The following is a 27,593-nucleotide window of genomic DNA, read 5'->3' as shown; positions in this document are numbered from 1 at the left end:
TCAGAAACGGGTACGTAGAACTGAAATCATATGAAAGTGAAAAAGCTAATTTTTTTAAAAAAAACTAAGAAATGGAAACACGTTAGATGCATATATCCATATATATATTTATATCAGGTCTGACCCTGACCTAAAGCCCAACAAGTTAGGGCTTTAGACACCAGCATATTAAGTGCTAAGGAGCGTCAAATTTTGTCAAACGTGTACATAGTACAATGGCGAAAGCTGTTATCATACTTCCTATGAACCTGAATTTTTTGCATGCTTTAGGCATGATACAATGCTGGGCCGGCACTGACTGATCCATATATATTAAAATATAAAAATAATTTTATAAAACTTATAATTTTTACAAGGATGAAGCCAAGGAGATGCTGCAAAGAAGGGATCGGTTTATGTTCCAGACACTCGATGTGTTCTACTTGAGATTGATGAGGAGGTTAAAGAACAAGTACTACTCTACCATAATGAGAGGTTAGCGATTGCTTATGGCATCATATGCACCCCACCTCAGAAAGAGCCTTACAATCCTCAAGAATCTCCGTGTGTGTAATGACAGCCACAACTTTATCAAGATCATGTCTAAAATCATTGGTAGAAAGTTGATTGTGAGAGACAACAAACGTGTCCATCACTTCAGTATGGTACATGTTCTTGTGGCGATTACTGGTAGAGTTCAGGGTGGCAGAGGTGGCTTTGTTTTCACATCCTATATAACCTTCCAAGCTCTCTAGAACTATGCTAGCAGTTGGGAACTGAAAATAGTATTTGTAACAAAGTCCATCGGCTTTAGACCCTTTTACATAAGGTTTTAAGTTTGTGCTCCTCCACATGCTAGCTTTTGTATAATTTATTAATTTTTATCCATTTTTGCTCATTTGGCAGAACATTGGTGATCATGTCTGTTTTAAATTTGCAACATTTATGTTTTTGAAATAAGATATGTATAAATAACAACCTTTATTACAATAGTAGAGAAAGATATTTTCAGACAATGTTCATAGATTGAGTCATCATCCTCATGAACTCTTCCATATTAACCAATCCATCTCCATCTGCATCAACAGCTCTCACCATCCTCTTGCAGTCTTCTAAGTTGCACCTCTCACCAAGTTTCCTCAGAACCGACATCACTTCTTCTGCGCTTATCTTCCCATCACCGTTCAGATCAAATGTCCAGAAAGCGTTTCGTATATCCAAAGATCTAATCCCTCCACTTCTTTTGTGTGCGTCTATAAACTCCTTGAAGTCAATAAACCCATCACCGTCCAAATCCGCGGCTTTAAAGATCTTGGGCACGTCTTGGATCGCTCTCTCTTGTCCTAGAGCTCTCAGCACCACCTTGTACTCAGTCTGAGAGATTTTTCCATCTTTGTCTGAATCAAATCTGTTGAAAACACGTCTCATCTCGTTGATTGTAGGCTGAGGGACGCCCACTGGTCCAGGTGAAGACAGTCCTGAGGATTGCCTGTCTCTAGAGAACAATCTTGAAGGCTTCCTCAACATCTTGTTCTTAGAGAGCTTGTATTGCAGCTCAAGGAAGTTTACGTTTGACATGTCTTGTTTTGATCACAAAGATTTCTTGGGGAGGGCCTTGATCTCATTATATATATATACCGCAAAGTCCTCTAGGGAATAAAGAGAAAAAATGATTTCTCTGGCAAAAAGAGAGAGTCTTGGAATTAAAGAAACATGTGACTTTATTCCATGGCAACTTAGGCTTCATGTTGAGAGAGAGATTCGTCAATGAAGAGGATAAGATTAACAAGGAATAAGATGCATTCTGGAACCGAAAGTAAGAGAAAAGATGATTCCTTTACGGTATAGAGCTATTGCTTGAAGAACCTGTACGTACTATGTGGGTTATCACAAAGACTAAGAATCTGATACCAGAAATGGTTTTGTTGCTGTACAACTCTATCCACCCAAGTCATACTAACGTTTATTTAAGTCTAATACTGAGGCATAATAGTAATTTGATCTCATATCTCACCTTACCTAATTATTAAAAAAGAAAGAACAAAAAAGTTTCTAGAACCCTCGTAGTGAAGTCTGAAGTTCGACTCAGATCTGAAAAGCTTACATATTTAAAAACAAATGGCTTGAAAACAAAACAAAAAAAATCTCAAAAATAACTTTTTTATGCTTGGATAATACATAAAGCAGTCACATTATGTTTAATCTGAAAAAAATTCGAATCCAGCATATAAAACATGAAAATACATATCCAAAATATATAGATCTAACTTTAAAAAATAAAATATGAAAACCATGAAATGAAAAATATGCAAAAACAAGATAAATTAGTAAAAAAGACATAAGACAAAGTATGATAAATTGATATAAAATTTGGTGTTTAGAGTGAGAAACATTACATTTTTGTTGCAGCTATTTGAAAGAGAGAAATAGAATGCACAAACTTTCTATATATATACAGAGACAAAAATTTCAATTAGATTAAATATTTTCGGTTCAGAAGACTTTTTGAATACTCTTCTAACATAATTACATTAGAAGAGTTCCTAATAAGTGTTCTAGACCCTGAATTTTTTTTATTTGTCTAAGAAGACTTCTAAATTCTAAAATCAAATAACTAACTAAATAGCAGCAAATACTTCACTAAACATAAAATCAACTTATAAAATGTTTAATATATACAAAATTAAACACATATATTTCAAATTTATTTTCTTATATTTTATTAAAATTATATAATTTAACCATAAAATACAAACAATACTTCAACATATGTTACAAAACTTTAAACCAATGACAATCATGACTTACAAACCTATATTCACTCATCTATATTGAAAATAATTTAATTTTGGTATACATAATTTAGAATTGTTTATAGTTACACGATTTCAATTTATTTTCCATCAATTTTTTAAAAAACATTTACATATTCTTTTTAAGATTAAATACATGAGAACTATAAGAAGACTTCAATAACTTCAGAAGGCTTCGTAGGGTTATAATTATAGAAATTATTACTTGTTTTTGTTGGTCATAAGGAGATGATTTCAATTTCACTAACCTTTTAGTTTATTTTTGCATTTGATTGAATCTAAGGTATATTTTTGCATTTAAAATCAAGTTTAAGGTCTTTGTGGAAAATCCCCCTAAATTATAAATGTCATCAAATATTTATTCACAAATTATTACGATTTATTTTATGAATGTTATACATGTACATGATTTAAAAAAATATTAAAAGTTATTTTATTAAGGGCAATTCTGTCAAATAGTCATTTTTAATTTTTTATCACAAAAATAGCTTCCAAGAAAGAAAATGACCAAAATATTCCTTTTTATTTTGAAATTTTTAATATTTAATTTTTATCTTTAAAATTTGAAACCTTATCCCTAAAACCACACCCCTTAACTCTACATTTTTACCCTTTAATAAAACTTAATTTGATCATTTTCTTCATTAAGTGTTATTTTTGTGACAAAAACTTAAAAATGGCTTTCCTATGGAAATTCTCTTTTATTAATGCATCTCAATGTTATGTTTTTGTTTTCTATTTTTTCAAAACAAAGTATATCAAATTTTATAAAATATATTTGAAAATTTAAGAGGATGAACTAAACTAAATAAAACTAATAAAATAGTATCTAATTCAGCTTTATCAAAATAAAACAGAAATCCCGTTCTTCAATTTGAAAATAACAGATACAACTCATCCAAAATATTATATTTGAAATCAAATATCTAAAGAAAGATGAGAACATAAAGAAAACTACAATTTTTATTTTCTTGGGTATATAACTACATTATAAAATCGTAACTAACTGATGACATTTCAAAATATTTCAAATTTGATTTGTTTACGCAACTCTCATTCCCTGAACACTCAAATTTTTATAATTTTATAAGAAATGACATATATCAAGATTTTAAAATAGTATAAGTGTTTACTAATGCAATATTGACTTAACAAGTTTACCAAAAAAAAAAATGCAATATTGACTTTACAACTTAAAATTTTATATCTAAAAAATGAACCGAACTAAATGATATTAAGAAAATATTAATTGTATTTTATTTAGTCACATATCTAATTAAGATGAGAACATAAAAATATTTAATACAATCTTTTTCTTATTTTTAATATAAACTAAAAATGACTTAAAACTTATAAAAATATGTAAATCTGTTTACAAGTGCATGAAAGCATAATAATATTTAGATATAATTTTATTTATTTATCCTAAATATAAATCATAAAATTAGTTAAAATTTTATAAACAACGAAAGTGAATATTTAATAATTAGTATGATTTAATTATTTTCTAAATATTTATCAGAAGAATCACATGGTACAGAAAATATATATTGACAAAATTAAACTAAAATAAATAATCAAAGACCTAGTCTTGTTTAAAAAGAAAGTAAATGATTAAAAAAAAATTTTGCTAAATAGAAATGATTTAAGAAAGCAATCGTCATTTGTTGTCTGTGTGGATGCGGAGTTACCGGTTTGGTCTATAAAATCTATATGAATCTGTATAAGTTGCTGATTAAAAAAAGAAATAGTTTAAGTTGAATCAAGAATTTTTTATAACCTTTCAATTTAATGAATTCCAAAAGGTTTGAAACAATCAATCTTCATTCTCTTCTCTCACTCTAGGCACAGCACCAAACTCTTTGACTAGAATCTCAGCCACCAATGGAGCCAAATCCGTAACAGGCACACCTTTCTTATAAATCTCTCCAATATGCGAGTCGCTTCCTACTCTCCCTCCAACGTACACGTCAGCACCCTCCACAGCCTTACCATCCTCGCCACGTGTCAAGCATCCCATGAACCCGATATCCGCCACTTGGACTTGTCCGCACGTGTTGGGACACCCTGTCCAATGCATCCTCACAGGCTTCGGCACAGCTACGAGTCTCTCAACTTCTTCAGTCACTTTTAAGGCTCTTAGCTTCGTCTCGATTATCGCTTGTCCGCAGAACTGGCTTCCGGTACAAGCAACCAGACCTTTCATCAAGATCGATGGCTCGGGTGAGAACCGGTTCTTGAGGAACGGTTCTTGAAGCAGAGCTTGCGTTTTCGAAGTTTCCACGTTTGGTATGATGATGTTTTGCTCCACCGTGAGTCTGAGCTCGCCTGAACCGTAGGTGTCGGCTAATCTAGCAAGCTCGTCCATGTCATCCGCTTGTAGCCTGCCGACGGGACAGTGAAGGCCTATGTAGCTAAGACCTTCTTGTTTCTGAGGGTGGACTCCGAAGTAGTCTCTCCTCTCCCATTGTTTGTTCACAAGATCCTCCGAAGACTCTCTCTCGAGTTTCCCACTTGGCATTCTCTTCTCTACTTCAGCTCTAAATCCTTCAATACCCTTTTAACATTTAAAAAAAAAAAAACAAATCAATAACTACCAAAACCAAAGTAAAACAAAAAAAAAATTGGAAGAAGAGCGTACTTACAAGTTCGTCGATGAGCCACATCATTCTTGTCTTCTGTCGGTTTCCTCTAGTTCCAAGATCTCTGAAGGCCTCGAGAACAGCTCCGCAGAGTGGAAGAACATCATCAGCAGGGACCCAAGCATCGAGAGGAATAGCTTCTTCGCATCTTTTGGCGCTAAAGAATCCTCCCACAAGCAAATTGAATCCAAACCGACCATCTTTATTAGCAGGCATGTAAGCCAGATCATTAATATGCGGATGCTCGTAGAGATCATGACTCCCAACCACACACACATTCCACTTCCTCGGCCTGCATATAAATAAACCTCTTTAGTAGATTTATTCATTCACTCAACATCACAAATCTTCATATCGAAAACGAAAAATGTAATCTTACAAGTTGCTGAACTCCGGATTTCCAAGCGAATTGGCAGTAATAAACTGCGAGAGAAGGTTCGTGTAAGGTCTTGTATCGACTATCTCATCAGGGTCAATCCCAGCTATAGGATTCCCAACAGGGTTCCTCACGTTATCCATTCCACTTTGGAGACTCGTTAACCCAACGGAAGCAAGACCTTTCAAGATCTCAGGCACATCAGGCAACACAACACCACGGATCTGCCAGTTCTGTCTTGTTGTCACGTCAGCACATCCATCTTCCCCGTACTTCCTAATCACACTCGCTAAGTACCGCGTCTGTGCACTTGTGGTCACACCATTTGGTAGTTTCAGCCTCATCATAAACTTACCATCTGTAAAAAAAGAACAAGAATCATGAAGAAAACCTTTATATTATAATAAAGAGGATAGTTATTACTTATTAACATACATTGATGCTTCCTGCGATGGAACAAACCAAGCCACTTGAGTCTAACGTCAATATCATCTTTCGTCAGCTTTTCGCCATCGATCTCTTCCATAGATTTCTTGGCTAGCTCTTCAATGCCATTCTCCATGAACAGCTTCATTGGCTCACTCTCGATCTTAACCTTCTCCTGTGGGTTAATCCCTTTACGAAACTTTTCCTTGAGAATGAAAAACCCATCTCTCAACTCCACTCTCGGCTCGAGCCTGTCGGCTTCTACGGCCGGAGGAGCAGTCTGAGCGGCGGCGACGACGAGGGATCTTCTGGGTTTGGAAGGGAGGAGAGTGTGTGGAGGAGGGCTGAAACGAAGAGAGAGGGAAGTAGAAGAAGTCATGGTGGAGGAGGGATGAGGTGGTGAGAGAAGGTAGGATACGTGTGGCCATTTTTGTACAAGGAGAGATGAGCTCTTGAGCTAGCCAAAGGGTCAAGTTTCTTCACATCATCTGTTGTGAGCAGGAAACAGACACTTCCAAGATTTTTTGTTTTTAAATATAAATGAAACTGAAATCAATTTTTAGATTCGAATTTAATGAAACTCTTTATTTTCTACAATTTCTTAATCGAGGCAGCTTTGACTTCGAACCAAATTTAGCTGCATCTGTTTCATATTCGAATGGTAATCAATTATATTATTATTATTATTATTATTACTATATTCTTCCATCTAAATGAATCAAGGGTAACTTTATATACTACTAGGGATTAACCCGAGCTACGTCCGGGATTTTTATATTTTTCTAATTTAAGTTGTTAAATTATTTATATTTAGGTTATGATATATATTTATATAAATGTTAAGATGTATGTCATAATTAAAATTTATTTTTAAATTTTAACACGTTAAATTAACATATTTTTTACTATTTAAATATTTTTTGTAATTTTATCGGCTATCTAGTTATCATATTTAGGAAAACTATATGTTGAGTGTTGGAATAAATGTTTTAGATATTTAATTAAACTGCAGAGTATTTTCGGATCGACCACATGCTTAACAATCGATCAATCCGTAAAAAAGATGGTCGATCTTCTTGGCGAGGTAATTACAATTTTAGCAAAAATATCTTTGATTTTCAAATTTAAGTATATAACTATTCTTTTGAATATTATTTTTTATTGTATTTTTTGATTAAATTATTGTATTATAATGTTTATGTAAATATTTTTTGTGATGTTTGAATTTGTGTTGTTCGTATACTTAACCTAGATGATATTGATGTTTAACCATTTGTTTTTTTATTTATTTTTTTTAATCAGAAATTGTTTTTATTTAAAAAAATTATTCATATATAATATAATAGTTTAAGTTTGGAAGATTAATCTATATATATAAATTATGTATATTTTTTAAAAAATAATTTAAGATATTATATATTGAGTAACTGAATTTCTTATCTTGAAAATAAAATATTTATATTTTTGTCTTCATGTTATACTCACCAATCCATCATTGATATTTATAACTCAGTATGTTTTTAAAAAAACTTAGTTTTAAGTAATAAACGAATTTAATAAATTAAATTCATCACCTATAATGTTCTCTAAACTATATTTGAAAACTCTCTAAAATTATATTTTAAGCATAATATTACTATTATTTAATTTTAAGCATAATATATGCAAAACCAACTTAAATTATATTTACAATAGGACTATCCTAAACCGGTTAATAAACCAAAAATAATATTAAACCAACATGAACCAATACCTGATTCGGCGAGGAAAGAAGTGTTTCAGGATAAACGTTTGAATGATTATTAACTGTAATGGTTTGATCATGAAAGAGTTAGTATGAATATTAACAATTGTAAGAATACCTTTGAGTCTATGAAAAGTAATTCAATTCCCATGAATAAGTTTGGCTTTTGGAAGTTGCGGGTTTCCCAACAATGAATCCACCTAACAAAAAATTTGTTGTCATAAAAAATCTCATTCAAGGTCATTAAAGGTTTTTGGGACGGCAAAAGTTGATGGTGGAACCATTTTTTTGCTCGAGTGCTTTGAAGTTTTCCTTGATAGAGTGAGGTTGATATTGATGGAATAATGAGTTTTATAGGGACTTTCTTGATGTAAAACTATACATTTTTTTTGTCAAATGTGGTATTTCCATTTTTATATAATTTACTACCATTTTAAGATAAATGTACAGTTTAAGATAGATGTTTAAATCTTAATGTACTTTTTCCATTTTTTAAATGTTTATTTCCATTTCTTATATTTTAATTTACGTAATATCTATATTTTATATTTTAAAATAGATATTTAAATCTTAATGTACTTTTTCCATTTTTTAAAATTGTGTATTTACTTATATTATATATTTTACATTTTTAGATAGATGTTTAATGCTTAATGAAGTTTTTCCATTTTTAAAAAAAATTGTGTATTTACTTATTATTATATATATAATTCGTATATTATATATTTACATTATTTACTTATTATTTATTTTCATGTATATGTATTTCCATTTCTTGTACTTTTTATTTACTTAATATTTATATTTTACATTTTAAGATAGATGTTTAAATCTTAATGTACGTTTTCCATTTTTTTTTAAATTGTATATTTCCATTTGTTATACTTTCTATTTACTTAATATCTATATTTTAAATTTTAAGATATATTTTTAAATCTTAATGTAATTTTCCATTTTTTAAATTGGGTATTTACTTATATTATATATTTACTTTTTTTTTATATTGTGTATTTCTATTTCTTATACTTTCTATTTACTAATAATTTTATATTTTAAGATAGATTTACATTTTAATATAGATGTTTAAATACTAATGTAGTTTTTCCATTTTTTTAAATTGTGTATTTCCTTTTCTTATACTTTCTATTTGCATAATATCTATATTTTACATTTTATGATAGATGTTTAAATCGTAATATACTATTTCCATTGTTTTTAAGTTGTGTATTTCTTTTTCTTATACTTTCTATTTACTTAATATCTATATTTTACATTTTAAGATAGATGTTTAATATTTAATGTACTCTTTCCATTTTTTAAAAATTGTGCATTTACTTATTATTGTATATATAATGCGTATATTTATAATATTTAATTATTATTTATTTTTCAATATATTGAGTATTTCTCTTTCTTATACTTTATATTTAGTTAATATCTATATTTTATATTTTAAGATAGATGTTTAAATCTCAATGTATTTTTCCATTTTTAATGTAAAACGGCAATGTTTAATAGAAGAACTTGGACAAATAGTCAAATAGTTATATTTATGTTTTTTTTTAATATAAAATAGAAATTTTACATTATGGAGATAAGCCGTTTTTTTTAGTGAAAAATGGGAATCTTACATATGTTTAATGTAGTTTTTCCATTTTTTTATGTTGTATGTTTACATTTTATTGCTATTTTTAAATGTAAAATGGTAATCTTACATATGTTTAATGTAGTATTTCCATTTTTTATGTTGTATGTTTACATATTATTTATTATTTTCGAAATTATATATAATGTTTTTTTTTACAAAATAGTAATGTTACATTATGGAGATAAACCGTCTTTTTTTAGTGAAAAATTGTAATCTTACATATGTTTAATGTAGTTTTTCCATTTTTATGTTGTATGTTTACATATTATTATTTTTTTAAATAAAAATGTAAAATGGTAATATTACATTATGGAATTAAGCCGTCTTTTTTTTAAAATGAAAAATAGTAATTTTACATATGTTCAATGCAGTTTTTCCATTTTTTATGCTCTATGTTTCATATTATTTATAATTTTTAAAAATTAGTAATATTAAAATGTAAAACTATATTTTATGCCACGTGTCATCTTTCGGGAGAATTTTTTTTCGCTGATGTGGACGCTTTATGGAGCCTCAAAAGGTCCATTTTATTAGTAAGGATTTAAAAAAAAAAAAATCTGCGGACAAAAACTATAATATTTAATAAATGTTCTACTGGTTACAGTTAAAACTTAAAATAAATATATTAGGACACTCTCATTAATGTTATCTTGAAGGGATTAATAATAAACATAAAAATTAAGATTAGTTTAGGAAAATGAAGAATCGATTACTGGTCCCATCATTTATTCTCATGATAAAAAAAAAAAGAGAATTGATTTGCATCTCGATGAGGACGATCACATGCATAGGAATATAGGGTGCTTCTCTGGATTTGTGGAGTGACACCAGGGAGACGTTTGATCAAGGTAAGTACAGCTTCTAACTTTTTAAAGAAGACTTCTTCAAGGTTGGCGGTCTTGCCGATTTCTTGGCCAATGGTGCCTCTTGCATCTCCGTTTCAGTATATGTGTCCATGTCCTAATTTTCCATAAGCAAGTTAGCATGATTGGTGTTTGCGGCTGTCGCATCCACAATCTGCTCTCTGTATTCTATGGGAGTCCGCTGGACCGCGTTTCCTGCCCCGGTAGGGATATCCAAGTTTGCATAGGCCACAACACGAGTTTAGAACCTGCACCATGCTCGTCATGCTATGTTCATGTCAGAGTTTTCTCTTCGAAAAACTAAGTTATCGCTTCAAGTTACGTTAATCTCCGCACACTTGGCTATCACCACACACTTTGCTCCAGCTCCTTGGAGTATATTCCATCCTCTCTTCAAAGTTTTAAACTTCTGAGATGATCTTCGGGTTACCCGTACGGGTGTTATCATTTTCCCTAGCTGAGTTCACTTGTTACTGCAGAGCTTTGAATTGAGCTTGCATGTCGCGGTCGGTTGTGTTGGTCAAAGTTTGATAGTGCTTCCTCCCAGTCATTATCACAGTCTTTTCCTTCTAACGTCAAACTGTTTGGATAAAATAATATCAGATTCTTCGTGATACTACATAAATAACAAACTAAACGATCAAGCGGAGAAAATATAATGTATTATTGATCTTAATAGCAAGAGTATATTGTTTTGGTGTCTAAATTCTAGTTTTAGCCGGTTGTTTATTGTAAAAATGATGAATGACGGATTCTCCACTCTTTTAGCCTTTTAGGGGTAAGAATCATGTATGTAACCAGTCTTTGGTTTCAATTAGGTTAGATTCGACCATATCTTGAGATATTCAAATATTCATTTTTATCTAAAAGTTTTCCTTTTTAGTTTGGATACATGAGAAATACTTAAGCCAAAGACCGGAAACCGGAAAGGTGAAAACAGGAGATCAGCGTCCTAGTCTAACTACAAGAACTATTCCTAAATTAATTATCCACAACATAACATATTAGATTTAGCTAACATTTGTTTTTGTTTGTATGATGATTTTAAATTTAAAATTATTTGCTAACATTAATTAAAACCAAAAACTATAATAAAAAGTTGGCATGAACAGACTATTCATTCTTCACAATAGCCTTAAAATAAACGAATTAAGTGGATACAAATATATAATGTGTTTACACAAACATTACTTAAACGTGCAATAACTTAGGGTCTCACTGGTTTCACGGTTACCATCCACCAATGCAGTTTTTGGGATTGGTAGCGGTTGTCGGCATTTTACAACAATCACAAAAAACGCTACAATCACACAAAGTTTAATACTATGATTTTATAAATATAGTTTTTATATTTATTATGATAGTATGCTTTATATATGTAATTTTTATATTTATTATAATAATATGATTTTATAAATATAATTTTTATACTTATTATAATAATATTATTTATAAATATAATTTTATATTTATTATTTTATATTGGGTTTCATAATTATCATTTTTGTAATTAAACTTTTTGTCTATTAAATAGTTTTTATTAATTGATTTTTACATGGATAAACCAGTCAAAAATGACCCGAAAATGCAATAATTTTTAAACGTTATGTCAATCATATGAAACACTTAATAACGCTTGAAATTGCAATCACCCGCTTCCACAAACTCTCGCAGCCGTAACTGCAATCACTGCGTTTGAACCAGTCGATCCCGAAAATGGGCAGGGTTTACAGGGCAGAGGTAACCGTTTAAACATTCTTTTTTTTTAGCAACCCGTTTAAACATTCTAAGTGAAGGTATATCTGGGTTATTAAAACCTTATCTTTCTGAATATTATGATTGGTTAAAACTGGTTGTATTTCCAACATATTTGACTGTCTCATTTTTGTTTTTCGAAATCACTCTTTTTTTTTTTTCAAAGATACAAATTGTAAATCAAACTAAAGATTGCACAATTAATTGAATATCTTCCAACTTTTTTCTCCAAACAATTAGTTTGAGTTCCGTTTCATAGAGTAAAATTACACTACTGTACCAAAAATACAGCTTCATTTTGCAATGTCCCAACCAAAAAAAAAAAATTAAAAGTACATGCATTTTTTTCCTACATTTTTAGGGTGACTAATACAATGAATAATATAATAAATAGCTAGTGGCTCTTCTAGCTTTTATAATGTTCTCGGACGTACGACTTCTCAGGATGTCTAAGAAACAAAGAAGATGAGAAAGACATGTCCCGGTTCAGTCCAAACCGAAATCATCCAAATTATTCTCTACCGCTATTACATGTGTGGCTTCCACGCTACTTCATCTCTCCTACAAGTATACAAGAAAATTGGCTACACCGAATACTTTTTTTTTAAACTGGGAGTGTATCTTCTTGACTAATCCTCCAAGGAGACAGGAAGACGACTAATCCGATACCGGACTTTTTGATGAGGCCTAAAGTATTGTCCTATTATCGTCTGGCCAAGGTAACACCGACTCTATTCCCACTAGAAATCTAACTAAGAACCAACGGGTTTACGCTTTGCCCTAAGTTAGTCATTACTACGAGCCACTACTTAGTTATTAACTGAAGTGAATATAATCAAAACTTGATCACTCACTTAGACCAACATAACTAGAATACTACCTGGAAAAACTCAGACATTCCGGCTCTTGTGCCAGAGAATGTCCTGATATCTATACTATTAAAAGGGAATGAGTTTTAAAAAATCTACCTATAAAAAGTTGTTGGACCATTTCATTAGACTTAACTATTTTTTTGGTCTCACCTTATATTTCTCTAATTATGCAATAGTCAATTACCTTATATTTCTCTAACTATGCAATAATCAATTACCTTATATTTTTCTAATTTAGTTTAACAATATATTCTAAATATATATATATATATATTCTAAATATATTGTTATGATGATTTTTGATAAGAATATATTATAGATGCGATTGAAAATTTATATTATTAAAAGAAAATATTTTTAAAAATATTTATAAAAGAATTTATAACATCTATATAAAACTCTTTATTTTTTATCCTACCATTAACTACAATAACTATAAATAATTTAAATAATTTAAATAAATCCTATTATATTATTTCTCATTTTGTATGATACACTTCTCTAATTATTTTTCTTATTATTATCCACTGTTATTGTTGTTATTCAATAACGTTATATACATCATATATTATGCTCAAAGATGGATATATAATATTTAGATATCAATTATTAAAATCTATACTACTAAAAGGTAAGGAGTTTTAAAAAATCTACCTATGAAAAGTTGTTAGACCCTTTCATTAGACTTAACTATTTTTTTGGTCTCACCTTATATTTCTCTAATTATGCAATAGTCAATTACCTTATATTTCTCTAACTATGCAATAATCAATTACCTTATATTTTTCTAATTTAGTTTAACAATATATTCTAAATATATATATATATATATATATATATATATATTCTAAATATATTGTTATGATGATTTTTGATAAGAATATATTATAGATGCGATTGAAAATTTATATTATTAAAAGAAAATATTTTTAAAAATATTTATAAAAGAATTTATAACATCTATATAAAACTCTTTATTTTTTATCCTACCATTAACTACAATAACTATAAATAATTTAAATAATTTAAATAATTTAAATAAATCCTATTATATTATTTCTCATTTTGTATGATACACTTCTCTAATTATTTTTCTTATTATTATCCAATGTTATTGTTGTTATTCAATAACGTTATATACATCATATATTATGCTCAAAGATGGATATATAATATTTAGATATCAATTATTAAAATGAAAGCATATATCATACAACATATTATATCATGTCATCTAACATTATATAATTCTAAATATTTACAAAATCAAATTTAATTAAAAAACACTTTAGCGAATCATTTGTTAAAACAAAATTATATATATTTACGTTATTATTTTTTATTACATTAATATATTAGAAGTTTCATTCATCTCTTAAAATATTATTGAAGATTATTTTTTTCCTACCATGTAAACCAAATGCCGGGTCACACTTGATTGCATGTTTTTTCGAAGTTTGCATGCTTTAAATTAACGAGTTTTCATTAAATCTAAACCAGCTTATGTACAAGTCATCGTATTTACTGGTTCGACGACGTGTCCAAACTTGATATAAAAGTATTGTTCTCATCTAATTGAAAATAATTTATTTTAAAATAATAGACGCACTGAATATGATCAATCCATATAATTTTTTTTTGAAAAACGTAATCAAACAATTAAAAATATAATTACATAATAATAATAATTTTTGACATAATAAAATTTTGTAACATAATAATGTATAACAAGACAAAAATAGTAATTCATATCATAAATTTTATCAACTGAAAAATAACCCGCGCTTAAAAGCGCGGGTCAAAATCTAGTCTATTCTATTAAAAGGGAATCAGTTTTGATAAATCTACTTATAAAGGTTGTTTGGACCTTTTCACTAAGTAATTATAATTTTTGGTTTTAGTTTATATTTCTCTAACTATACTTAAATAGTTTAACTAAACTCATTTATTACGCCAATATATCATGTGACATACCAAAGAGATTCCATAACGTTACACAAGGCCCATTTTATTAAACTAACATTTTATCAAGTCATGTGTTTTTTTGGTACCTAATTTCACGAACAAGCAAAGATATTTCCAGATTATACATGACTTATGAGTAAAAAAAATGAACAAAACATAATCATCAGAAATCAAAAGTCCATGCTTTGAAGAGATCAAAATGCACATCGAAAATCCAAATCATCAACAAAATAAGGTTAATCATTTTCACGAAATATCCCGTGAAAGTTTCTAACCTAAATCCCCAGCTGAATCAATCATATTGAATTGCCTTTAGAAATCACCAGAAGATCATCTTATTCTATTCTCATAGATTCGAGGGATTTCCCCTCTTTTACTTGAATTTAGATTTTTGTAACTTTTTTAAAATACGAATTTGGGAGTATTGACTTCTTCTTTTTCTGTGATTTAGGTGATCTATCTTCCTTATGGTTTAAGTTTTGTTGGACTTATATTTGTAGGGTCTTAGAAACGCTGATCAGCAGTGGGAGTTATCGAATGATGATTTCATGGGAGGGGAAACTCATCTTATCCAAGAAAATTCATAGATGCAAACCTGTTAACAATGACTCTACCTAATCTCTAAATTCAGTATAACACATTGACGGATTGAGAGCAACAAAAAATGAATAGTCTGATAGAGTGACTGGGGTTGCTTGAAGACTTACAAAAACAAGAGGAGGAACGAGAACTGTTTGAGCAACAAGATAATAAACTAAAATGCAAGTTATACCACATGGAGAAGCATAAAAAAGCAATGGTCTTATATGTTTCTCAAGTAGGAAAAACCAGGGTTTCCTCTGAATCTCTCACCGTGTTTACCCAAAAGAACGAGAGGTAAAGAAGGCTGCCTAGGATCGGGTTTGAATTTGAACCGATGTTGGAAGATAACCAGACATGTGTTATTGTGAGAGAGGATAGTAACAGTTAGAGTAATCAATAGCAACCCTTTAGAATCTAGACGTAAGAAGTCAACCTGCGCTTTTGAAGAAAATGCATGTCCAAGCTATGTTGTATAGGTTTAAGAAAAGTTCTAAAGCAAATGAAAGCTAAAGCAAAAGCATAAAATTGCTTACAACGTAGTAATACTTTGTGAGAGGTGATCAACCTGATCTTTTGAAAATGATAGATATCAAAGCTACGATTAATAGGTATAAGAAAGGTCTTAAAGTAGTGAAAGCCGAAACTTGGTAAAGGTTAATTATAACTATGATATGTGTTGCAACATATGTTTGATCTTTTGTCATTCTGAATTTTAGTTCACTGCCCTGTGGCTTCGATTATCATAATTGGTTACCGAAAGTAAAGAAGAATAAGAAATAAAACATTGTTCATCTCCAGGTAAACTCAATTTCAATATCTTCTTACTTAGTTTAAGCTGTAATTGAAATCATTAATCTTTGAAAGCTGTTAAATAAAATTAAATCTAATTAATATCTATACTATTAGGAAGAAAAAATCCTTAAAAAATTTACTTAAAAAGTTGTTTGGCCTATATGTTACTATTAGTTATTATTTTGGTCCTACAATTATTTCAAACAAAACATTACCGATTGTTTTGATTCTTATGGCATATAATTATTTATTAAAAATTATCTCATTAAAAGCGAGGAAACCGTTACAAAATGGTTTAACCGTGTGACATTTTTATTTGGCTAACCTTCAGTGTGGGACATTAACAAATACATTTATAATAGACTAATAGTGTACAACACACGTTAGTATATATATATATATACACAATCTGAGAGTGTAAGAGAATCCTAAAACAATTTCACCTGAAAAAAAAGAGATTTCATCTATTTACATAGTTATATTAATATAATAATATAACTAAAATGATTAAAATCTCATATTAATTTTAAAACTCACAAATGTAACTTTAATATGCTCATTACAAAACTCATAAATTAAAATTCATAACATAAATACAATGTATTTACTTTATATGAAAAATCAAATAATTTATTTAATTTTTTATACTAATAAAAAGTATATGAGAAGTTTAATCACATTTTTGGTTTCTGTTTTGTGTTTCTAGAAATTTAGAAATTCTTAAGGTACTTACAAAGTATAGTTTGTTTTCAGATAAGTTATTTTGGTTTCTGTAAATTTAGAAATTCTTCAGGTACTTACAAAGTATAGTCTACTTTCAGTTAAGTTATTTTGGTTTCTGTTTGGTTCGGGTGCCAAAATTAGGAACCAGTTAATATCCAAAAAAAATCTGGGTCCAATTTGTTTCCAGTTCGATATAGTTTTTGGTCATTTCAGATTTATAATAAAAATATTAGATAATTCGGGTTGGTTAGTTTAAATATCGGGTTATTTAGGTTGTTTGGATAAAATACTAATAATTCAGATAATTTTAATATTTCTAAGAAAATTGGGTAATTCGATTTTTGGGTAAGTTGGTTTATAAATAATATTTTTAGATATTTAGCTATTTCAAAATTAAATATAACAAATATTTTTTTTATATAATTTGTATTTAAAAAAATTGGATACTCTTAGTTTTTGGTTCTGTCCTGGTATTTTGGTTCTAGAAATATTGGACCCGCTCGGTTAAATATGAAATTCAGTTTAATTTTTTTTTTTTATGGTACGGTTCAGTTTCTTGGTTTCCGATAAATATGCTCAAATCTATATTTTATCTTATATAAAAATTTGTGTAAAAATAATTTAATTTAAAGATAAATCCGCGCTTCTAAAGCGCGGATCAAAATCTAGTTTATGAAGTTATAAGTGATGAATTTTTTGGCCCCTAAATTCTAGAGGAAGAGAATTTTAAACATTAAAACACTAATATTAAAGGGTATTTTGAAAAAACTTAAATACAAATAAACAATTAGGATCAAAATCGTTCCCAATGGTATCAACAACTAAAATTACTTGAACATAGAAAAAACATAATGTCTACAAAATTAAGCCGGTTTGTATATATATGACCAAGTCCACCCCGAATAGCTAAGCGGTTTGGTGGGCCAGCCTGTGGATCTCTATTCATGATGTTTAAAATATGCTATGTAATTTTCATGTATGTTGAATATCATTTTACATTGAGTGTGAATTATAAAAAAGATAAATCATGAATTTTTTCTTCTGTAAATGATATATTTATATTGAAAAGAGTTTATTTTTCCAAAGAAATGATAAAATAATTATAAAAAAAATGAGTGAGAATAAGAAAATATACTTTACAGTATTCTTATAATTTGATTATTTACATATAATATTTTTGTTTTAAATTATCATTCCACACTTGTGTCCAAGAATTAACAAAACTGAGAATAACAAACATATAATGAACTGAGATACAAAAGCCAAAGATCATCCATAAGCATACTATATCAACTGATCCAAAGTAATTGAAAATTAAAGTGTTGAGATAGTTGATTACAAAATTCACTTCATTGTGTTTGCTATAATAGTTAGGTTCTCAAATTGTCAAAAGAAACATAAAACCTAATTTATGTTGTGCAAATATAAAATGTGGTTGTTTTTAGATGTCTTGTTTATTCTTGTTTATAATATTTTTTCCTTTATTTGTATTTTTACATTAGGTCTGGGCATTCGGGTCGTCGGGTCGGATTCGGGTCGGGTCCTTTCGGGTCCGGATCTTTCGGGTCTAAAAGTTTAGGACCCGATAGGGTAATTTCAAATTTTCGGTTCCGGGTCGGTTCGGGTCGTGCTGGGTCCGGGTCGGGTCGGGTCTTAGATAGTTAGACCTATTCGGGTAATTAGAATTTATCGGTTCGGATTCGGTTCGGTTCGGGTCAGGTTCGGTTCGGGTTCGATCTAAAAAAGACCTAAAAATACAAAAAAATATCTGAAAATATTTATATATCCGAAAATATTCAAAATTTTATTCAAAATTTGTGTTTTTATTATATTAAAATGTGTATATATACTAAACTATGCGAAATACAACAACAATTCGTTGTCTCCTAGTGGTTGACCCTCATATTCTCTAGACAAATAACCCGTCTTCGATTCTCCCTTGGTGCATTTTATTTAATTTACATTATTAATTCGGGTACCCATCGGATTTCGGGTTCGGGTCGGGTCGGGTCCAAGACCCGCGGGTCCTCTACAACAAGACCCGATAGGGTAATTTGATCGGATCGGTTCCTACCCGAACCGGGTTTTTTCGGATCGGTTTCGGGTCGGGTCTTCGGGTCCGGGTAAAATGCCCAGGCCTATTTTACATAGTTTAAAGTTTTTTTTATTATAGAAAATAAAATATTTAGAAAACATATATCTTAAGTTATTCATAATTTTGATATTCTATCAAAACTTTTAGTTTTAGAAGTGTTAAGCGGATCAACCCACGTTCAAGTAGGCCGATCTGATGCGGATTGCGGTTTGTATATATATGTCCAAGTCCGTCCCGCTACTGGACTATTTGGATATAATCTGCGGGTTGCGGTCTACTTTGACATCTCTACGAATCACATTCAGAAGATGGTTTAGAATCACATTCGATGGTTTTGAACCACATTCAGTGAGAATCCTTTAATTGGTTTGAAGAAAAACAAAGATAAAAACAGCATAAGCAACTATTGGCTTCGCAAAACAACTAAGTGTTTGGTTATTAAGAAGAAGAAAAAAGGCGCAATTGGCGTCAAAACATATTTAACAGTTTGATAGCTTAGACTTAGAGATACGTTTTTATTCATATTGGCAATCATGTTACCAATCCCATTTGTTTTGTGCATAATCAGAAGAAGTTCAAAGAACATCAACTGGGTTTCCTGGCTTGCCGCACTGAAAAAGCGACCACCCGAGCCCATTGCTTCAGCTTCTGCTTCACTGTCTTCCGATCGTCACCTTTTTAATTTTATCAAATCGTGATATCAAAAATTAAATAACAGAAAAACACTTCTAAGCTTTGGATGTTTTATCCTGTGGAAAAAACCTACCAAAAGCATGATCATGCCTGGAACTAGTTGAGCCTTAAGGTGACTACCACAGAAAAATAGATCCCACAATTTGAATTCACATACCTTTGTCGAGAACCGTTGTGGTGCTAGAGCTAATGCTGTCAGTTTCCGATGCGAACGACGAAGTTCGGGACAAATGGTTACAATATTGTCTATGAACAGCACAGTACAAATCTAGAGCCGGGATTGTATCGGTGAGCCTTTGATTCAAGTCAGGAGAATCTGGCTCAAACCCAAACCCAAGCTCGATGCAACCTTTAAGCTCCTCGAGATCGTCGTTCGTGACGCTCTTGCTTCGAGGAATGAGATCCACTGATCGTTTCTTTTTCTTCCGGAGCCAAGCCTCGTTGCGGTTCACATCATGCGGCCATGAGTGCTGCTTGGTAAGATCCCTCGGTGGCTGTGGTGCGTTGTGGCGTGACATTGTAGTGGTGAGGTCTTTTATTCTCTACGGACCACTTTTAATATGCAAGACATCTTTATCTACCCAAAAAGAGACCGTTTATTTTGAATATAATGCCTCTAATTGTTTTTTACTAAAATTTGGGGGTTGTTTTTGTATTCATAAAGACAAGATTTTGAGGTACATCATATTATTAAATGTATCAACTGTATCTCTAGATATTTGTTACCATTAATGAGAACTATTATCTGTAAATAACAATTAATGAGGAAAAATATTAAATTTTAATAGATTTTATAAGACCAACATCATGACCTGTTAGAACTATTTAAGTACTATACATCGGACACTCTAAGAAATTAACATATTTAATTAGCATATAAATTCTTTTTGTTTCATACCTTTTTCGAAAGTAGAAGATAGCTACAATCTAAATGAAAAAACAAAATAAGAACAGGCATGTGCTATTGACCAGAAAAGCACCTATATTAGTATATGTTTCAATTGTTTGTATAAAATCTTTGAAAATGTAGAGAAAATGCTCACTTAAAGAAATTTGTTACAAGTCTTATTGGTTAAAAAAAATCAACAGTAGTTACAAAATCTTACAAGTGTTGGAAGAAACAAAAAAAACTGAGAGGGTACTTCTAGAATGTTCACATGTGTATGTAGCATAGCTTTATCTTTGATGAGTTGCGTATTTTCATGGCAAAGTTCAGCAAATTTATCAAAGTGAGCTCGGTCTTCAGTTTTGATATCGGCGTTGTGAACATCTTCTTTTACTTTTGACTCTGAATATGAATCAAAGCTTAACTGAAGTTCATGTGTTTCATCTTATCCAACCAGAGCCACGAAATTGTGAAGAAGTTCTTCATTATCACTGTCACTTTCAGACTTAGTATCACTAAAGCACACAAGAGATTTTTCCTTCTTTAGATTGTTTGACACTGCAAGCTTTTCTTTCTATTTCCCTTTGACATATAAGAACGAGAAGATTGAGAATTGAAGCGATCAGACTCATGCTTTTGAATTTGTCCACCATAGCAACTTTTTTCTTTTTCAACTCTCTTAATCATTTGTTGAAGTTTCTAGCCAGCAGACTCAAGTTGTCCCCAATACGCGTCACTCTATCTTCTTCCTTTGATTTAGCTCTCATCAGACTTCTTCAGGTCTTGAACTTCAAGGATACCAGGGAGTTGATTAAATTCCATATCATAAATGTCAACACGATGTTTAAGACAGCTTTGTAATTAAGGTTCAAACCGAGGGGGTAGATAGATACCTCATCAGCTTCTTGCCCAAGCTCTTTTCCGTGTACTTCTTACCAAGGACTGCAGATTCATTTGCTATCTTGCTAATCTTAGATATGAATCCAACAATTGATTCATCATCTCCCATTCTGAGATTTTCAAATCTGGACACCAAGTGATCAATCCTAGTTCTTCTTATACTTGTATTTCCTTCAAAGTAAGTGATCAATGTATCCATACTTCTTTAGCTGATTCACACCCTTAAAATATTTTGAATTGATTTAGGTCAACAGCAGAGAAAATTGTTGTTAATGCCTTTGAGTTGAATTTAGATGTTGCCATGTCCGAATCAGTCCATCTTTCTTTAGGTGCGCAAGTTTCTTGTCTTCTATAAGCATGGTGGGAGCAACCATCCTTGTTCAACAGCTGACCAAGCATTCCTCAGATAATGTGTCGCATCCTAGGTTTCCAACCGAAATTGCTTCCATCTAACATGATGGAATTTTGTAATGTGACAAATTTGTTTATGGTTTCCATGATATCAAATCCGATTTACTCTCTTACACATGATTAGAGACGGATCAATTTCTAATCTCTCCAGTTACACTCACCAATGTCTAACCTAAGCTGTCAAGAACACGTAAAGCTCATCTCTATAAAGCGTAACGATGACCTAACTCCCCAAAGTTATTCATATACGCCCCTTCATCCATAATATCTTGTTTCCTAATATTATGATAAATCCAAATCTAATTGCTTCTAGCCAAAGTAATTTTCCAGAACCAATGTTAGACTGATATGTCATCTTTCCATAATTGTCTCTCAACGGTGTCTCACACTCCATTCTATATATGTAGCACTTCCTCTGTAGCAGCAATGATCAAGCTTATTTTCTTGAGCTTTTACTTACATCCTTCTCCTCCTGGTCACATTGAGTCAACCATGTGAGTAACGCCTGGAGATTTAATTGGATTGAAAGGACAGCTGGTGAAGCTTTTGGAGCCTTTCAAGTGGATAAATGCCTCTCATGCGTGTTATTTCTGAGTACCAAAATGGTTCGCCTAAGGTTGTTTATATTTTCAAGAAAATGTTTATCTTAAGAACTCCAAACCGAATCTCGTCTCTCCTTACCAACTTAGGACTTTCATTTGATGAATTGTCAGATACAGGCTTGGTTCATAGCGAGAGTTCAAAGCTCGAGCTGCAATACACCTTGCTAAACAATGGTTTTAGGGTACGGATTGGATTGTTATGAGGCTGTATACAAGCTCTTTGACAATTTCAACGATATTGTTGCCATATATAGTCTTTGAAAGAAATTAAAAGGCCTGTTATCCCTAAGATATCAACAATGATTCTAGTAAAAAGAGGAATTATTCTCGTTCCCATGGCTATTTTATGAATAATCTGTCATAACGTTCTTAGAACAGTCACACAACGAGTCAAGCATAACAATTAAATTTTCAGATGAGACATGGATGGATAGAACAGATCAATAAGATCTCTACATTTTTTAATTATTCTTTTGGCATCGCAATGATGAATGGAGCCAGGAGGTACAGTTACTATCACGTCGTTAATGCGACAGTCTTGCAAATGGGGCAGAGATTCTTGAGCATGACCCATTGTTTAATACAGTCCTTGTGAAATTCATGGCCACATTCCAAGGTCCCAAGATCATCACCTTCTGCATACTCTTCCTGTCAAAACAGCAATGTACAGATGCATGATCAATGTAGAATAGTCAAGAAGGTTACAGGAGACACACACACACACACTTAAAAAGTCCATAGTTAAATATACCTGACAAATGCAGCAAGGCTCTATGTCCTGATGCAACTCAGCAGAAGACGACGTACATTTGTGTTGTTTCATCGTCTTCAAAATGACATCTTCCCTTAGACCAGTGCTCACATCTCCTATGCGTTCCCCAAGCGCCAACAGCTCCTAACATTCATATTCCCACACATGATATTGGCGATTGCTATAAAACAGTCAAAAAAGTGGTAATTAATTAATTAATTAATACTCACTTCGTACGACATGTTGTCAACATCAAGGCGCATTTCCCGATGCCTATCGTGCATCTCAGTCATACTCTGGAAGATAAGTGGATCGAACACCATGTAATCCTATTTCATTTGAAGAAAACATAATATCTGATGATTTAGAAAAAAAAAAAGGGTTCATAACAAATACTCTGTAACGGTTTCATAATAAAATTATTACCTCAATCCGTAAATTCTCCCCTCTTCTCATGGCGGTCAACACCTGACGTATCTACAAAAAAAATAAGACGAACAAGTGCAACTATATTAAACTAGTCACACGTGGCAGTTGCTAATGAAGAGCGAGTATTTTTACAGAACACAGACCTCGGAGATGAGGTGGTTCCTTCCATCACTGTCAGCAGCTAAGCTCCTCCCTAAGTGGCGCAAGTGGAGAAGCTCACTCTGCCTCTCGGATAACAGCCCTGACCTTCTCTGCCGTGAGCGATGGCTGCGGCTACTAGAAGAACTAGACGGCATTGCCTCGTTTGAGGAAACAGAAGGCAATAAAGGAAGAGATGCAGCAGGTCCATGACTAGTAGTAGATTGAGATTCAACACTAGGAAATAAAGACCAAGGAGATAGCTCTGATGCTCTCGGTGGCGGGGCGCTCTGAGGAGGAGGAATCCACGCCGGACTCATCTGCTGCGCATCTATATTTGAAGGAGGGTTTCCACGAGTGAAGCTCCAGATAGATTGATCATGCACAGGAGGTGCAAACATGGGCGGCTGCTCTGGATTGCTTCTCGGTGGTCCGAATAGCTCTGCAGGCATCCCAATACCCGAAGAAGAAGTACTTGCTCTTGAACTGAGAGAAGTATCCCAAGCAAATTGGGGTATGTTCCTTGCCAAAGCAGGGAGATGGACTAAATTTGTCTGGTTCTCACCACTGCTTGATCTCATGTCTTGAGGAGAGTTTAATGGTAAACTCTGCTGCATAGAACCTCCACTATGATGAGATATGCTGAATCCTGCATACTCCTGAGGGTGCCTCAGATTTAATCTTCTGCCAGGTCTAGATGAAGTGTCAGAATGAAAAGCATTGGTTGCAACCGCTCTTCCACCACCACCAGATCCAAACATGTGTTCCATCCGGTTTGGAGAAGTTTGCGAGGGTGTAGCCAGACTCAAACTACTCGAAGCACCATAATGAGAAAGACCTGAACAGTCAGGAAGAGTAGGACTAGGAGCTGCTGCTGCTTCAAAAGCCTTTCTTTTGCAGGACGAACCCCAACCATCCAAGGAAGAGGCGGCCGGGCCACTGCTGCTCTCTCCAGTGGCCTGGACCGAACTTCCTAACGAACTCCCATAGCTACTATGACGGAATACGAGCCCGGAAGGCCGTGCACCATAGTCATCATCGCTGCTGTCCATGTCCATGCTCATATTTGCAGCATTGGAGCTTGAACCGCGCAAGAAAGCGGGTCCATTTCTCATGTTGTAACCAGCTGCATGAACTCCTCCGTGTTGCAGCTGGTGATTTGTCTTGATATCAGATGGCCCTGAGACGGAGCTGGATTCACCAAGCCTCCACCAGTTATGAGAACTCGGGCTTTCGTATGTTGGTCCGTTGTCCACTGGACTCATCATGGTGTTCAAAGAGCTCTCTGCGTTATAGACCGGTTCATTATCTCCTTGGTTCAAATCAGTGGATGAACCACCACCAGTACTCTGCTGCCCTTGCATTGGATTCATAACTCTGACTACAACACAAGCACTAGATCAAAGTGTAGACCTAGCTTCAGGCTCCAAGTGTAGCTTCTGCATTATTATGTTTCACAAATAATTCATATTAACAACTTAATTCTGATACACAAAAAAAAAAATGATATTGGCAGTTAGCTTTGTGTGAGATTAACATTTGAGCATCTTCTACACATACATAATAAGCATTTCCACAAAGATAATTAAACCACATCTCCAAGTAACACATTTATAATTCAATTATCAAACAAATCGAGTTAATTACAAAGAAAACTCCCAATTACCGAAGGAAAATTAAAGTTGCAATCCGGATCTGCCCCTAAGCTATTGCAAATGCATCAAATCAAGAACGATCTAAGCAATTAAAAGAAGGGAAATTTCAGAAGAAGGTTGAGAGAAATGGTACCCAGAAAATCCCTAGAGACCTAAAGTGCGTGTCGAAAACAATCTTGCTTGAGGGGTTGTTTTATTTTTTTATTTTTATTTTTTTAATTTTGTGGGTGTGGTGGTTGTCTTTTTCCAATGCACGATTCTTAAGGCTTTTCTTCGACTTTGTTTTCCCCGGAAAATTGCTATTTAATTTCTCTGCAGAGAGAAACAAGAATTATGAGGAAATAATAAAATTTTGTTATTTGGAAAATTGAGCACATAAGCAAAAATGGTTTAGGCAATGAGAGGATTAAGAGGCGTACAGAATTCATGTGACTTTAAGTTTTTAAAGATTTTGATATATAGAAAATAAAATCTAAGCATATGATTTAATAATTAAAAAATTGGTGCTGTATATCAAACTAGTAATGAATGATTCTGCCAGTATTTAGTGTAAGAACGTCATTTGTCTCAATGATATCTTCTTTCTTTTCGAGATTTTTTTCTATTTATTAATAAAACAAAATATTACATAAATAGACCACCAAAGAGAAAAAAAATCTACAACAACAAAAAATAAAATAGAACAAGAACCCAAAAAGGAAAAGAAAAATCAAAGGTTGACGAACATACAAAACATAGCATTTCTTCTGCTAAAAACAAAGATAATAAAATAAAGATGCAATATATGGTCACGAAAATAGACAGTGTCGGTAAGAAAACAATTGGTCTGTCTTGATTTCCCCCGGTAGTAAATAGAAACGCTATATCGATTAAAAAAATAATACTAAAAACTAGGGAATGAAGTAGATAAATAAAAATTGCGAACATCCTTATACATACTACGAATACAACTCTCGCTATGGTTTACATAACTACAGAGTTGCCGATTTGAATTTTATCAAATAAGTATTAATTTATAATTGGTAACATATAAAATAAAATAAGTATTAGTTTATTATGGCAAAAAAAAACGGGTGTTACAGTTTCATTGACCAATCTCTTCATGACAAGAGAGTGGATGGGATATGGTCTTCATGATCATCATCAGTTGTAGACCGAAACTTTAGAGTTTCAGTCTGGTTGTTCGCCTCAGTACTCCTACGGTGGATGAAATCGGGGCCTCATCCTCCCCAAGCCGAGATGATAGATGTCAATTCTCTTCTTCAACGCATGCGACAATGAAGAGGAATAAACGTAAAATTTGAATAAAATTTCGTTGCAAGCCTTTTAGTAAAAATAAGAATAGACTTAAAAACAATTATTTTTGGATGTATTGATATCATTATATTTGTTTTATTTGGTGTCGTTTAGATTTGTAATTTTCTATCTCATGGTAGAGTAATGTTCGAAGATCAAACAAAATTAGGGGAAGGGGAGGGGGGATAGTTGAGTTTTCATGAAAATTAAAAAAAAAATTACCCTTGGGTTATAAGATACAACTAGATTTTGACCCGCGCAGGCGCGCGGGTGTATATTTTGAAAAATATGTTGATATTTGTTTTTCATGTAATTATTAGGATTTGGAAAAATGAATCCGAGGAACATAACCGATACCGATCCAAAGATATAGTACCAAACCCAAACATAAATTGATTAAATATTCTAATTATTCAAAATTTTGTTATTTAGAGAACCGAATCTGATCCGAACCGAAGTATTTGGGTATCCGAATTTATCTAAAAATAGATTTATATACTTATATATATTAATTATTTTTAGATTTAACGTATATAAAACATCAAAAATGATACTTT

The 27,593-nt window shown here is 31.9% G+C and overlaps 4 protein-coding genes across 6 annotated transcripts; all 4 read right to left on the bottom strand.

Moving 5' to 3' along the window:
• Positions 1 to 896: 896 nt before the first annotated feature.
• Positions 897 to 1,624, bottom strand: LOC103847998 (calmodulin-like protein 30). The gene has a single exon (XM_009124993.2). It carries the CDS (start codon positions 1,555 to 1,557, stop codon positions 988 to 990), a length of 570 nt encoding a protein of 189 aa, XP_009123241.1. The 5' UTR covers positions 1,558 to 1,624; the 3' UTR covers positions 897 to 987.
• Positions 1,625 to 4,595: 2,971 nt separating this feature from the next.
• LOC103848008 (ferredoxin--nitrite reductase, chloroplastic) lies at positions 4,596 to 6,658 on the bottom strand. The gene is made up of 4 exons (XM_018655840.1): positions 6,246 to 6,658; positions 5,814 to 6,168; positions 5,438 to 5,726; positions 4,596 to 5,349 (listed from the first exon to the last, which is right to left on the bottom strand). The coding sequence occupies exons 1-4, from the start codon at positions 6,613 to 6,615 to the stop codon at positions 4,609 to 4,611; spliced, it is 1,755 nt and encodes a 584-aa protein (XP_018511356.1). The 5' UTR covers positions 6,616 to 6,658; the 3' UTR covers positions 4,596 to 4,608.
• Positions 6,659 to 18,124: 11,466 nt separating this feature from the next.
• LOC103847997 lies at positions 18,125 to 22,837 on the bottom strand. Its single transcript, XM_009124992.3, has 2 exons — positions 20,126 to 22,837; positions 18,125 to 19,949 (listed from the first exon to the last, which is right to left on the bottom strand). Exons 1-2 carry the CDS (start codon positions 20,484 to 20,486, stop codon positions 19,861 to 19,863), a joined length of 450 nt encoding a protein of 149 aa, XP_009123240.1. The 5' UTR covers positions 20,487 to 22,837; the 3' UTR covers positions 18,125 to 19,860.
• Positions 22,838 to 23,070: 233 nt separating this feature from the next.
• Positions 23,071 to 26,671, bottom strand: LOC103847996 (E3 ubiquitin-protein ligase MBR1). 3 transcript variants are annotated; one of them, XM_009124991.3, is made up of 6 exons: positions 25,752 to 26,671; positions 24,091 to 25,524; positions 23,945 to 23,995; positions 23,749 to 23,847; positions 23,519 to 23,662; positions 23,071 to 23,415 (listed from the first exon to the last, which is right to left on the bottom strand). In XM_009124991.3, exons 2-6 carry the CDS (start codon positions 25,456 to 25,458, stop codon positions 23,284 to 23,286), a joined length of 1,794 nt encoding a protein of 597 aa, XP_009123239.1. In that variant the 5' UTR covers positions 25,459 to 25,524; positions 25,752 to 26,671; the 3' UTR covers positions 23,071 to 23,283. The 3 variants fall into 3 exon arrangements, with proteins under 3 accessions (XP_009123239.1, XP_009123238.1, XP_033134123.1); XM_009124990.3 differs by having other exon boundaries at positions 25,874 to 26,663; XM_033278232.1 differs by lacking the exon at positions 25,752 to 26,671 and having other exon boundaries at positions 24,091 to 25,545.
• Positions 26,672 to 27,593: the final 922 nt, after the last annotated feature.

Source organism: Brassica rapa, chromosome A09, assembly GCF_000309985.2.
Source record: "Brassica rapa cultivar Chiifu-401-42 chromosome A09, CAAS_Brap_v3.01, whole genome shotgun sequence".
Classification (NCBI taxonomy): Eukaryota; Viridiplantae; Streptophyta; class Magnoliopsida; order Brassicales; family Brassicaceae; genus Brassica; species Brassica rapa.
Note: the sequence above shows the minus strand (reverse complement) of the source record. Positions and strands in the feature narration are given on the sequence as shown.